Source organism: Desmodus rotundus, chromosome 12 (genome assembly GCF_022682495.2).
Source record: "Desmodus rotundus isolate HL8 chromosome 12, HLdesRot8A.1, whole genome shotgun sequence".
Taxonomy (NCBI): Eukaryota; Metazoa; Chordata; class Mammalia; order Chiroptera; family Phyllostomidae; genus Desmodus; species Desmodus rotundus.
The window spans coordinates 55,305,920-55,319,472 of record NC_071398.1 but is presented as its reverse complement, the minus strand read 5'-3'; the positions used below and the strand labels follow the sequence as shown (position 1 = coordinate 55,319,472).

Below are 13,553 nucleotides of genomic sequence, written 5' to 3'. Positions count from 1 at the left end.
ACACTCACCTCGCAGGGGAAGCCCGTCCCACAAGGGGCCCACCCCCCAGAGGATAATTCTGGTATTATTGGGTTCCCCTCATAGGTAATTATCATTCCCCAAACGTTGGTGTTAGTGTAGGTCAAAGACATAATCGAATAGTATGGAATAGATGATGGATAGATAGATAGATTTCTACAGGGGAACAAAGGCTACTATTAATCTATCTCAAGGCAGAACGGTAAGAAGAAAGGAGGCTTGGGCAAGAATCAGCTATCAGTCTTGTGGAAATACTCAGTTAACCATATTAAGCCTGTTTTTCTTACACTATGATAATTAATATGAAATGGAATGCACTGCTTAGCAAGGTAGGGACTTCAAAAGTTAGCATCTTTCTCCACGAAGAAAACTAAAACTGCACTTTGTAAGTTCCAATGCATTTAAAGCAAAGTCCACAGATTTCTAGCATTGTTTTAATAACACCTACAAAAAAAAAACTAGTTATGAGAAATCCCAATAAAAGACAGAAGCATCCATTTCTTGATCTTGAAATGCAGATTCCTGGGCCGGTTCAATCAGAAATTATGTGTGATGACTTAGGCACACAGTGGGTGATCGATAAAGGTGGGGGGTTTTATTAGCCCTAAGTGAAGCGAATGATTAAGCATGCACAGCTCAGCACAGGACATGGGGCAGCAATCGATGGTGGTGCGGCCAGCACAGATGGGGCGGTGCCTCCCTCCACATACTCTGGTCATTCATTACCCAGCCACAACAAGTGTGGTCCAGGAAGATCTTTCTCTAGAACAATAGTGGCTTTCAGGCCCCAACCGCTCCGCATCGTCTCTCAGAAAGAAACGTTCGGTGGCCTTGAAGTGGAAAGCGCGGTGCCAAAAGAACGCTCCCGCTTCCATAGTTTTTAATCTGCAAACTGCAAGAGTGGTGTGAGGAATGTTTCTTGACTGAAAGATGTATTATGTCCATTAGGGGGCCAAAGTCAACCCTGAGAGGGGTTAATGGTGTCATATCCTAAGGGCGGTGCTGAAGGGGACAAAGACAAAGTCATAGAGGCCTTAAGAAAAAGCCTCTGTGTGGGGGTGTGATACAGATGGTTGGAATACATTAGGGGACTCACTAAAAAAGCAGTTCGGTTCACTTAGTTTTGAGATCCGTTTGGACATTTATCAAAGGGCACATTGGGAGATGTGTTCCCGCTACCTGGGTCCGTCACACGGGCAGGATTCCATCCCTCCGCCCTGCACACACTGCCTCAAAAAAAAAAAAAAAAGAAAAACTAAAAGAAGTTCTTTCAATTAAAGTTAAAACAAAATAGCTTAGTGCATGACTTCTGTGATGATGAAAATGTATACATATATACACACACGTACATGCCACACACAATGGCACACCTATGTAGTATGTAAATTAGCTCTTCTAAAAATGTGAAAATTCTTCAGGAATGGTGACTTTCCCTGAGACACAAACTACCGAATAATCGTTCCCTTGCACTTTACAAATTGAATGCAAATATTTTTTTTAAATACATAATTTGCTAACATTTCCAACCAATTTGGAAGAGACTGCTCATCAGACTCAAAACAACAAAACTAATGCAACTCTGTGTGTTTAAGACACGAAATCAGGAAATGGAAAATATTTTCAGGTTTATTGAAAATACCTCGGTACTTGACATGAATGATTGTACTTACCCAATGTTGCCGAGCAAGTTCTGAGGCACGTTTTCTGTGTTTTGGCGTTGGCGTCTAGCTTTGTTTTCCGACTGGCATACATGATGAAGTTTTAATTTCAACACTGAAAGACGCTCTTGGGCAAGTCCTCCCGGGGAAGCACACAAACAGGCTGACTTTTCACCCACTTGCTCGTTCAACCAACACACAGTTCAGTGCACCAGCTTCGTTCCAGGCACCCTGTGAGCTGAGGATTCAAAGGTTAATGAGACACAGTCCTTGCCTCGAACAATTCCCTCTGGTGGGTGAGGCAGACACATAAATGTACAATATTCAATACGAAATGCTAATACTGAAGTGTACAAAATGATAAGGGACGATAACATACTAGTTGTTTTAGGCCGTCATCCAAAATAAGGGCTGTATGTACACACACAGGGTGCCAGTCACTGCCCCGGACACTGGGGACACAGGGGTGAACAAAACAACCGTGTGCAACCCCCATGGCAGCGGAGGAAGGTAGGTGAGGAGCAGACAGAAATAAAACAGTTTGCAGTAGGTGCTATGGGGAACCAGAAAGCAGGGAGGGAGGGTCGTGAAGGTGATTGGTGGGAGCTGAAATTTAAATGTGGTGCTCAGAAAGGGCCTTACCGAAAAGGTGACCTTTCTCTAAACGCTTGAGGCTGATGAGGGGCTCGAGGGGCTCGCAGTGGGAATATTGCTGCAGGCAGAGGGAACCGCATGCAGAAAAGCAGATGGGGATGGACTAGAGGGAGTTAGAAGAGCAGGAAGCAGGGGGAGAGGGGCTCACACGTGCTTTGCAGGGCACCGTAGGGACTTTTTTCTGCTGAGTGAACTGGGAAGCTGCGATGGATGGGCCTCACAAGACAGGCGTGCCTATTGCTTCACGGATGACGTAAATCGATATGCTCAAACCCTCATTGTGTATGAGGACATACTCAATTGCTTGGATTATTTTGTCTTGTTAGATCAAGCTGAAGAAGTTTTTACTATCTGCCATTCTCTGAAACTTGAAAGAGTTATACCCAGGACTATGATTATTCACAATTCTATTTGCCAGTTTCTATAACTCAATAGGTTTTCATCCAGGAATAAGATGATATTATTAATTATTTTCACAGAATGAACTACAAAATTTATAGGCAATTCTGGTATAGTTTTTCATATAAAACACTTCATAGAAAAATTGCAGAATGCCTAACATGGGTCAAGCACCGGGTAGGAAAACCAAGGGTGTTGTTAATGCAGGCACGCACTTGCAAATTTATAAAAGTCCTATGTGTTTGTGTGTTTCCTAATAATGCAATGAAGTTTTCAAACGACTTTCACTTTTTATTACGATTAACTCATACGTATTTGTCACTTGTCCATGTATTTGGACGCCATAATCTCATGTTCTTTGATACATACAGTTCCCCTCTCATCCTCAGGGGACAGGGTCAAGACCCCCCAGTGGGTGCCTGAAACCACAGATAGTACCAAACTCTATAGATGATATTTTTTGTCCTGTACATACATACCTATGATAAAGTTTAATTTATAATTTAGGCACAGTAACAGATTAATAATAACTAATCATAAAATAGAACAATTATAACAATGTACTGTAATGCAAGTAGGTCATTAGGCTTGGTCTCTCTCAAGCTCCCTTACTGACTGCGCTCACCTGCTCACTTAAAGGAAGCGCTTTACAGCTCCCCGGCACATCCCGAACACCAGCATCACCACACCCGCGCTGTGGGGCCACCATGCAGGAAGATCAGGGCCACGTGGACACCAGCTCCATGATACCAGGACAGTGGGTCTGATCGGCCAGATGCTACTAAGGGATCACAGGTGAGCAGAGTCTACAGCACGAGGGGCAGCCTGAGGGATGAGTCACGTCCCCGCAGAAGGAGCGGGACTCGCAAGATTTCATCACGCTACTCAGAACGGCCCAGCCCTGCCATTTAAAACGTCTGGACTGTTTATTTCTGGAATGTTCCATTTAATGTTTTCGGACTATGGTTGACCACAGGTAACTGAGACCTAAAGTGATCACTAAAGGGGAACTACTGTATATTCTGCTGCGTATCTTCAATATGCATTTTTTCCTGTTAATATTCTACAACCTCATTTCTAAAGATGGTAAAATTGAATTGTATCAATTCAACACATGTGATCGATCAGTTACCTACTGTATGACATTTGTGTTGTTACTTTTTATTATTGCAGAAGCAACTTTGGAATGAACCATATTGTTAGGTAAGCTTTGCATATATGCATAATTGTTTTCCTAAGATGAAACTATCAGAAATGAAGTTGTTGGGTCAAAGAAAATACATGTTTATAAAGTTTGGCTGTGTATTGCTAATCTGTTCCACCTATATACTTGGTACCAAGTTTTTCTTACTCATAACAGAATGCTATGAATCTGTTAATTTTCCTTTTTCTTAATCACTCCTTAAACTTTTTTTTGCCAGTCTGATAGATGAAAATAGTATCTTGTAATTATTTAATTGCTATTTTAATTATATATTGGGTTGATACAACTTCACTTTCTTATCAACTGTTTGTATTTCTTGTTGTGTGAACGAATTGCCCATTAGTGCCCTTTACTCATATATTACTAAAAATCCTTCCCCTTAGGCTTTCCACACCCTTGTCACATTTAGAGAGCCAGCCATAATGAATACTTTTTCATAAATATTTATGCACCTACCATTACTCGGGACTGTGTTAGGCAGGAGGATAAAAGGACGAGACCCACTCAAACCCACCAAGGGTCTCACAGTCTAGGGGAGGTGGCGATTGGGGAAACAAACGACAGAACAAGAACAGAGTCCTTCATTATTCAGATGATTGAAAATGGAGCATTATAGTTTTACGCTGGCCAGCAGAAAGACAGCCACTAATTGAGAGACAGAAATCCTTCTGGGGTGTAGGTTTTTTTCCAGATTCTGATTTAAAACACAGAGCTCTGCTTCACAAGTGTAAAAAAGAAGAAAAGCTAAATAGCCATGGCACTGGCGTATGGTAGGGAAGTCATTTTTGTTGGATTCTAGTGACAGGGACAATGGACCCCCAGGCTAGCATCTGGAGGAGCGGTCTGAGCCCAAACCCGTAACTGACTCGCCTGGGTTGATGTTCGTACATTCGCCAAGGGGAGTACGCAGCGAGCGTGCAATTACACAGACGTTGCAATGGGTGTGATACTACAAACTTCATATCGGGTCATGTCCCTGCTCTGCTCTCGAGAGCGTCCATGGCTTCCCAGTCTTACAGGTAAAGTTCAATTTCCTCAACAAAGACGAAAACTCCACATGGAATGCTTATCCCTTCCGTCTCCCTCTGGTCACGTCCCCCGCTGCGGGAGCTCCAGTGGTCGCAGCATTCTTCCCTCCACCCCGCAGGTCTGGCCTCGGAGCCTGTGTGCAGGTTACTTGCCTGGAATGCTTTTGATTTTCTCCCCCTCCCACTCCTCCTCTTCTTTTCCTTCTTGTTGAGTTCATTGAGGATTGGCATCGGTTGATAAAATTATATACGTTTCAGGTGTACAATTCTATTTTATTAGGTTGGCCAAAATCTCTGTTTAAATTTTTTTCCATAAAATAAAAGGCCCATTTTCATTTTCACCAATAACTTTACTGATCTGGGTATTTTGAGTATGTCGGCTATCTTCCACGTGGTAGAACGTTGATTGTTCTCAATTAATGTCTTGATTTGATGGCTACCAATTTCAGCTGGCCTACCAGACCATGGAGCATTGTCCAGCGACAAATCTCCAGCACAAAACTTCACAAACCACTTTTGACACATTCGATCAGTCACAGCACCTTCTCCATACACTGCACAAATTTTTTTTTTTTGCATTTCAGTTGCATTTTTGCCTTCCTTGAAACAATAAAGCATAAGATGCTGAAAATGTATATTTTCTTCCATCTTCAATATGAAAATGGCTACACAAAAATTCTCCAATTTTGATAAGTTGGTTTTTTTTTTTTTTTTGCTTAATCCCTTAATAAATAAAAAGTCATTCACCTTGTTAAGCCTCTCTCTCTTTCCCCTTCCCCCTTCTCGGCATCTCCTGCTGCCCTTCAGGTCTCAGCAGCAGGCCTTTCCTTCACGGAGTCCTTCCCTGACCGCCCAGGCCCCTTGCTATTCTACCTTGATATTGTCGTTCACGGTAAATATGCCATTTCTGTGTGATTGCTTCATGAATGCCCATCTTTCTAACTCAAAACAATCTGTAAACCTCCTCCTCCCACTGCGCGTCGCCCCAAGTCATTCGTGTTAATCAGACATCAACGGGGGTTTTCCAGATTATGAACAGCAGAAAAAGTATCTTTAAATTTTCATATTTTACTAATCATACACAACACTTTACAACTTTCAAAATACTATCGCATCCCTCTTGCCATTTAACTACCAAAATAACCCCACTCAGTGAAACCACTTACTCAAATTCGTGCTGTGACAGTGTGTTTCTGAGCACGTGGCTTACCCTTCGCAATACAGGGGCGATGCTGTGATGATGCACTGAGGTGTCCCTAATGCCGGTCAGGGTGCCTGAAACCACAGCGTTCTACAAATAACGGTGGACTACATTTCTGGTAGGGATTTGTAGTTTCTCTGTCTTATCTGTGTTTTTTCTGGCATTACATAATACATCACACCCATATAGGTGGGGGGCGTGCTTATGCAAGACACATGGTATATGTAGTTGAACAAATTATACCAAGTTTACCCATACAATAGAACTAACATATACATAATGACCTTTTTAAGCAAGTATACTAGAAATATTTGGACCCAACTGATTTTTAGTAATTATTACCTTTGTCTATTTGGAGAGGAGTTAATCTGGCCTTAGGAAATCAGATAAAAAAAATAAGTAACATGATCAATAAAAGCTTCTGACATTTTGGAGTAAAATCACCTTCCAAACAGTGTCTCAAAAACATTGCTTAATGTTAGACTACAGGAGGGCAATAAAAACATGTGGAAATCTGAATTTCTGTTGTTTCTAAATTTGTGGTCTGAATAACTTTTCAGAAACAAAGGATGCCTCATAAGCCTTCCTTCTAACTATGTAATAACAATAAACTAATAATAATTAATAATAATTTGTGTAATGTAAACTATTCGGCTGAGATGCAGTTGGGTAATTTGTACCCCATGAAGTGAGCTGTCTCTCCAAAGCCTACAAAAAATTAATGTGGAACACCTGATATTTGACTGTGCTTCCAGATGGAGGGACAGCTTGGAAAATGCCATCATAATTTACAACTTTTAGAAGTGTGGTGTGAATGCATTTGCAGCAAGCTTTAAAGAGCTTGGATCATTTACAGGTACAACTGTGTTTCATGTGGGATTTCAGTGGATTTTAAATATTATTAGATTCAATCACTGATCACACAGTATAGGTGTGGCAGGTGAGCAACGTGATTAGGTGCCTTAATTAAATATCTCACAACAGGATACATCTGTTTGGTGAGGTTGGGGGATGGTAAAACAGTATTTGAATTTTATATTTGATTATGCAGTGTCGCTGAAGAAGCTTGCCCCTTTGTAAAGGCAGCATCTTTGGGGCTTACCCTCTCTGAGTTTAGAAGAAACCAATCACAGAAACCAGGAATCCAAATGTAATGTCTGACTCTTGGAGAACTTGGACACTTGTACCCTTAAAGCAAATAAAACAACTAAAGGGTGGATCGCTAACTGATAAGATTTGTATCAGTGTAACCTAAAAGGGCCTGTGAGTCGGTCTCTCTGGAGGTTAGAAATTAACATTGAAGTGCTCTGGTTAAGTTGGAGGACACATATATATAATAAAACTATATATATATTATATATGTATATGCATGTAGGTTACATCCTTTTACACACACACACACACACACACACACACGATCTCCAAGAGGACATAGATGACTTTAGAGGCAATGCACGGTTACCTAGAAAGTCACTGATAGATTTTTGTGATTCACTTTTTGTACTTGGTAAAGAGTAACAGAAGTTTCTAAAACGAACAGCTTGGAGCACACGGTGACGTCACACGGTGATGTCAAGATCTGCTGTGTTCACTCAACCACCAAGCACTCTTGCTCTCATGTTTCAACCTGGACTAGGAGCGGAATTGTCAACAGACATTTAAGCCAGACGTGGGCCCTCTCTCTTCCTGAAGCTTAAGTTCTAAAGGGAAGACGAATATCAAACAAGTCTTCCTCAAATGAATATGCAAATCAAATCGGACAGGGCTGTGAACTCGAAATAGGGTGTTATGAAAAAGAGTGACTTGGACAAGCAGGTCTTGGCGGCGGTGTGATGGGTCAGGGAAGGCTTCCCCGAAAACTGAAGGAGGAGCGCATGCAAAGAGTTCTCCTGGTGGAGGACAAGCCCAGCAAGAAGGGTGGGTGGAGGATGGGAAGACAGATTACTTTGTGGTTGGAATACAACCAGCCCTGGCAGGAGTGGCCTTCGGGAGTGTGGAGGAGAGGGCGAGGCAGGTTATTCAGAGGTCAAGATGCTCAGCTCTAAGTATAGAAGAGATAAGACAGGTATGGAGTACAGGTGTCCTCAAAGACCAGGTGAATGTATTCCGGACTAGGACCGCCTCTAAATGAAACCGCTCCCCTGTCCCAAGCAAGCTCTAGAACCCAGCCTAAAGCCCAACTCTTCAAAAGAACTTAACATTATAGAATAATTCTTTTTTTCCCCCCACAAGAGCCACGAGAATGGATTGTTTTGCAAAACAATACAGCTTTGACTTCGTGGCACCTTATTACAGCATTTACTACCACCTGGCCTCTGGCCATAATAGTTGCTTTGCCTGCCTGGCTCCGTGGCCTGTTTTGCCCAGGGATTGTCCCCAGGGGTGGTCATCTCCCAGAAGACCCGCCCTGGCCTTCTCCGCACGCTCCAGGACCCTGCCCGCCTCTCTGCTGGACGGATAAAGGAACCTCTATGACCTCTTTCCTCAAGAGTTCCTGCAATGCAATGTTTGTGCACCTCACGGGGTTCGTGCAGAAGGAAAGAAAAGGAGCAGTTTGTCACTTAGAGCGCTCACTGTTTTTACCTTTAATCCTGTGGGTCTTGGCACAGCTGGTCCCGCCTACCTAGCTCTGCCTCTAACCGTGACCAGAGCGAAGGCCATTCCCGAGCAAGCGCTCACTCCCGCCCTTCCTTCCGCCCGCGGAAGAAAAACAAGCGGCCAGGCGGGGGCGGGGGGCGGACGGCAGGGGGCAGGGGAAGGGCCAAGCGAGCCACGATTCACGTGCCCAGCCCGCACCAGCGTCCCCGGGCTGTGCACGAAGCCCCGCCTCTGGGGCGTGTCCCAGAAGTGTGTACTTGCATTTGTTCGCCCCGCCCAGGGGCGTGCCCCTTTCTCGCCCCCGCCCAGGGGCGTGCCCCCAGTGTTCGCCCCGCTCGGGGGCGTGTCCTCCGCCCCCGTGCCGCCCCCGCCCGTGGGCGTCACGGCCGCCCCGCCCCCGCGCCACTGTCCTGGGTTTCCTCATTCCGCTCGCGTTCCTGCAAGCTGTCACGTCGGAGCCCCGGGTCTCACGGAGGGTCTGTCTGCAGGGGACCGGACCTCAGGCACTGCCATGGCCCCCGTGCTCAGCAAGGACGCGCCAGACATCGAGGTACGGCTGCACGCCTGCCCCCTGGGGGCCGGGAGGGGGTCCCCCTGGTGGGGGACCCGTGAGGAGCGCGCCCACCGCAGCGCCCGGGAGGAGCGGGCGACGCGGGAGCCTACCCCCCGCGGGGGTCTGCGTGGTGGCCGCGGAGTCCCGCAAGTGCAGGGTGGTGCCCTTAGGGTGAGACAAGGCGGTTTACTGAGGGCAGGCTGGGGGGCGGGTCAGGAAAGCTGCCCTGTCCTGAGTGGCGTGACTGAAAGAAGGGGCGCAGAGTTGCAGACAGGTGGACTCTGCGGGGCAGCAGCGCCGGTTTCCCACCAGTCTCTCCGCTGCCCCCCTTCGCCCCTACCTGCATTCGGGACACCTGTCTGCTGCCCCCACCTGCAGCGTGTGAATCCCGAGTAAGTGCAGGGTGCGGTGCATGAATAAAGGACAGCTGTGTGCTCAGCGAGTACCGCGGTTCCCTCTAGCCAGAGTATTGCTTACGAAACAATCGAGCGCGGGGAAGACGGGAACGGTATTGAGAACACGAAAAACGCCAGGGAAGGTGATTTTCTTCCCTTTCAACAGTTTTCATTTCCTCTTGCCCCCTGTTCCTGTAAAAATGCCATCTTTCTTTCTGTGCTTATAAAGTCCTACCTGAAATGACCGTTTCCTGTGTGAGTTCTTCCTAGGACCTTTATGTAGGCGGTGAGGATTTCATTATAAATAGGGACTTTAGACAGACCAACCCATGTCAGCAATTCTGAGCTAAAATACACTGCTGCTGAGTTTTTTGTTGGGGGCCTTTCTTTATGTGAGTCTCCTCCACTGATAAGAGGTGTCTATGCATGCACGTGTGTGTGTGTGTGTGTTTTAGAAATGCCATTTTCCTCTCCTCCGTGCATTCAGTGGCTTAAGTAAAAGTTTAAAACCACCTGTTTGCAGAGTAGCTGCTTTTGCCACATTTTGCCTCTGTTGTTGATTGAAAGAACTCCGTGTTCCGTTTGGGGTGGGGGTGGGGGGCAGTGGTGTTTTCTCCAGACTCCATACATCAGTTGGAAAAATCCATTTTAGTAGCAAGAGCCCAGGTATATTTTGTGGGCCTCTCTGGTGAATACACTTGTACTTCTCTCGTGGGTACTTTTTCACGTGCATCGATATATCTTTAACCCAGTATTACTCTGTGTGTGCAAAGGGTAAAAGAGACTTGGTTTACGTTGTAGTCCTTTTAGTCCTTGTTACTTTAGCCTAAGCAACCCCCCCACTCCCCTTTCTCCTACTAAGTCAATAAAGGGAAAGTTCTGGCTGCAGCCAGGCACTACTGGTTTCAGAAATCAGTGTCAGAGGGCAGGTGGCCTTTGGCTTTTGTATCACAGAATGGTGTGTTATCCGCTGAACTGATTTCTTTCTCTGTCTCTCTTGCATTTGCCTTTGAAATCAGTTCTTAACCACATTACACCAAGAAAAAAGATGCCAGGAAAACAGAAGTGGCTGGTTTAATGTCACACGTGTGTTGTTTCAACCCAGACCGTGTTAGAAACACTCACCTCCACGCAGCCTTACTCTATACCACCAGTTAGCCTGATACTACTTATAGCCTAGAATAGGTTCAAGGTTTTCAAGGTTTTCCAGCATTTTTGCAGTTCGGATATTCAACACACTTTAATCCGTAACACCTTTGATCATACACAGTACCTTACTTTTCCCCTCAAAGCAGTACCCATGATTCATGAGCTAGAATACCACAAAAGACTATGAAGTTAATCATTAAAAAATAATGCAGCAATGAAAAATACCTTAAGCCTAGAAGAACATGTTAGGCATAGATGTCTCAGTCGATCCTGTTGAGTCCCACCAGTTCACTTTCGTCTGAAGAACCGGAATGAATTATGAAAACTCAGTTTTCCATCCAAGTTGAATACCTGCACTGGGTTTGCCGTTGTTTAGAGGTCGATCTGACTGTGATCATTGCCTTAGATTCACAGGGAGAATTTAAAAAGTATGGAGCCCTGGCTGGTGTGGCTCAGTGGATTGAGTGCGGGCCTGAGAACTAAAGGGTCGCCAGTTCCATTCCCAGTCAGGGCATGTGCCTAAGTTGCAGGCCAGGTCCCCAGTAGGGGGCGTGTGAGAGGCAACCACACATTAATGTTTCCCCTCTGTTTTTCCTTCCCTTCCCCCCTCTCTAAAAATAAATAAATAAAATCTAAAAAAAAATTATTAAAAAAATATCGGTATGAAACAGAGAACATGGTCACTTGGTCATCATGAAAGAACAGGAGGTGTTGGCGGCAGACCACCACGACAGTGATTTAATCTCCCCCAAAGCCGCCTGCAGAACCTCAGGTCTCAGCGAAGCAGCCAGGACACCTCTTTGTTTCTGGGGGGAAAGGTGACAGAGGTCTCAAAAGTCGCTTTGTGTGCTTACCCCACAACTTCTAGCCTCAATCCAATATCACATCAGGCTTGAAGGGTTGGGAGCGTGAAACACAGGCAGAAGGTCACCAAACCCACATGATGGGATGCTCTTGGGCACGGTGTGGGTGCGTTAGTACGTCACAGAGGCAAGCGAGGCAACAGAACCTACCTCATGTCTGCGACAGCTGATGTCATTGTAGTATTGTCAGCCCTGTGACTTTAGGCAAGTTCCCCAGCTTCCCTAACTCATATTTGCATAATCTGTTAAGGAAAATAAAAGTAATTAGCAAATGTCGAGAAAGTCACTGCATCATCAGGAAAAAGGACAAACATGTTAAAAAGTAAAAATGTAGAAAAGTATCAGGAAAATCAATGTGAATGAGATAGTGTTCTAAAGCTCACAACAGTAGCTAAATACAGGGAGCGGCAGAAGTAACGCCTGCTTGAGTGTGGCTGATAAGGTAATAACGTGGGTGTAATAATTTATAGTTTTAATTTGAACATTTCACCTCAAATGTCATGTGGTGTGCTTGAGGGTGATATTGTTATGTTTCGGAATTATAAAAAAGGCGTTATTTGTGTTGGACCCTGTATATTATACTTTTAAAAGTTATTTGACTTTTGTGGGCTCACTATTTGGATACAGATGAATTTTGTCAAGGATGGCTTTTGCATGCAAATTCCTAGGAAGATTTCAAAGAAGGTTGCAAAGAATACCTCTATGAGGCATTGATCACGGTGCCTGACGTCAGCAGTACCTTCCCGGTATTGATTTAGTGTGAATTGCCAGCTGGTGTGATATCAGTGCATTGGAAAGCATGTCAGAGTGATTTTGGGAGAGTTTAGCCTGGTTCAGTGTCTCGGCCCTCTCCCACTGATGTGGGTAATTGAGGATGGACTGTTGAAGTGTAGCAAAAGAAAAGAGGATGCTTTTCCCTCTTTGAATACCAATAACTTTTGGTAAACGTTTATAAGCAGCTTACATTGCTACCTTCCCCTCTACTGTTTCCACAAGCCAAGCTCCATCCTTCACTTACCAGTTAATGAGTAGTTAATGAGTAGGGGTTACCAAGTCATTTCAAATTTACCCTGAATAAGAAGGGATTTCAGTCCATTGTCCACAAAATCACAGTGCATTTTGAGTCAGATAGAAACAGTTCCAAATGACTTATCCCATGGATTATATTCATTGCAGAAGATCATTGAGAATTTTCTGTGTTTATTAATTAAGGAAAGAAGATACAATGATAGATTTGGAAAATGGGACTATAATGGAGGCGCCTTGGAGAAGGTAAATTTTCAGGAGCATTTTGACAAAAGAAAAGACATGAGTTACAAATTGGTAGAGATGGCATTAAGGTGATTTCCGAACACCGTTAATCATGCCTGCCTCTGCGCCCAGGTAATGGAAGAGGCTCATGGACCCAAGGGAGAGAACGAGGAGTTAAGTTTGCCGGAGCCAGGCCTTGTTTACAACACTTATGTAAACTTATGTGTTTTTTACTCCCTGAACAAGGAAGTGTCCTTTCTTTCCTGGTTTCTTTTCTTTTCTTTTTGGCTAGACACCACAGATCTATGGAAATGCTATCTTGACTTGCTAAGGCTTTTAATTTTTTTTTTAAGCTTTAAATCTGAATTGTGAGTTTGAGTTGTCCTCCCACCTTTAAGCTGCCCTAGGAACTATATTTAGTTTTATTGCAAGTATTTGTCCATTCTGAGGAATTTAGCTGGGCAGTGGAAATATGTCTGATTATGTGATTTGGAGAGTTTCTTTATTCCAGTAATATCCTTGTAGTCTTAAGGGATATATACATAGATAAAAATTATAAATATATAAATTTATACATAATTT

The 13,553-nt window shown here is 44.3% G+C and overlaps 1 protein-coding gene and 1 long non-coding RNA gene across 8 annotated transcripts in view; one reads left to right on the top strand and one right to left on the bottom strand.

Moving 5' to 3' along the window:
- The window catches only part of LOC139440381 (uncharacterized), a 60,134-nt gene extending 51,214 nt beyond the window's left edge, over positions 1-8,920 (bottom strand). For 4 of the 5 annotated variants that reach the window (XR_011650595.1, XR_011650596.1, XR_011650599.1 and 1 more), the window contains exons 1-2: positions 8,746-8,920; positions 1,689-1,914 (exon numbers count right to left, since the gene is read on the bottom strand). This is a non-coding gene — a long non-coding RNA (uncharacterized lncRNA). Of the gene's footprint in view, positions 1-550; positions 1,245-1,688; positions 1,915-8,745 lie in introns of those variants that run through there. The other variant, XR_011650598.1, reaches the window with a different exon arrangement.
- A 237-nt stretch (positions 8,921-9,157) lies between these two features.
- DPYD (dihydropyrimidine dehydrogenase) overlaps positions 9,158-13,553 on the top strand; it is a 548,339-nt gene continuing 543,943 nt past the window's right edge. For all 3 annotated transcript variants that reach the window (XM_024570281.3, XM_045203652.3, XM_045203651.3), the window contains exon 1: positions 9,158-9,310. In XM_024570281.3, coding sequence (XP_024426049.2) covers positions 9,272-9,310 — 39 coding nt within the window. In that variant the 5' untranslated portion in view covers positions 9,158-9,271. The remainder of the gene's footprint in view (positions 9,311-13,553) is intronic.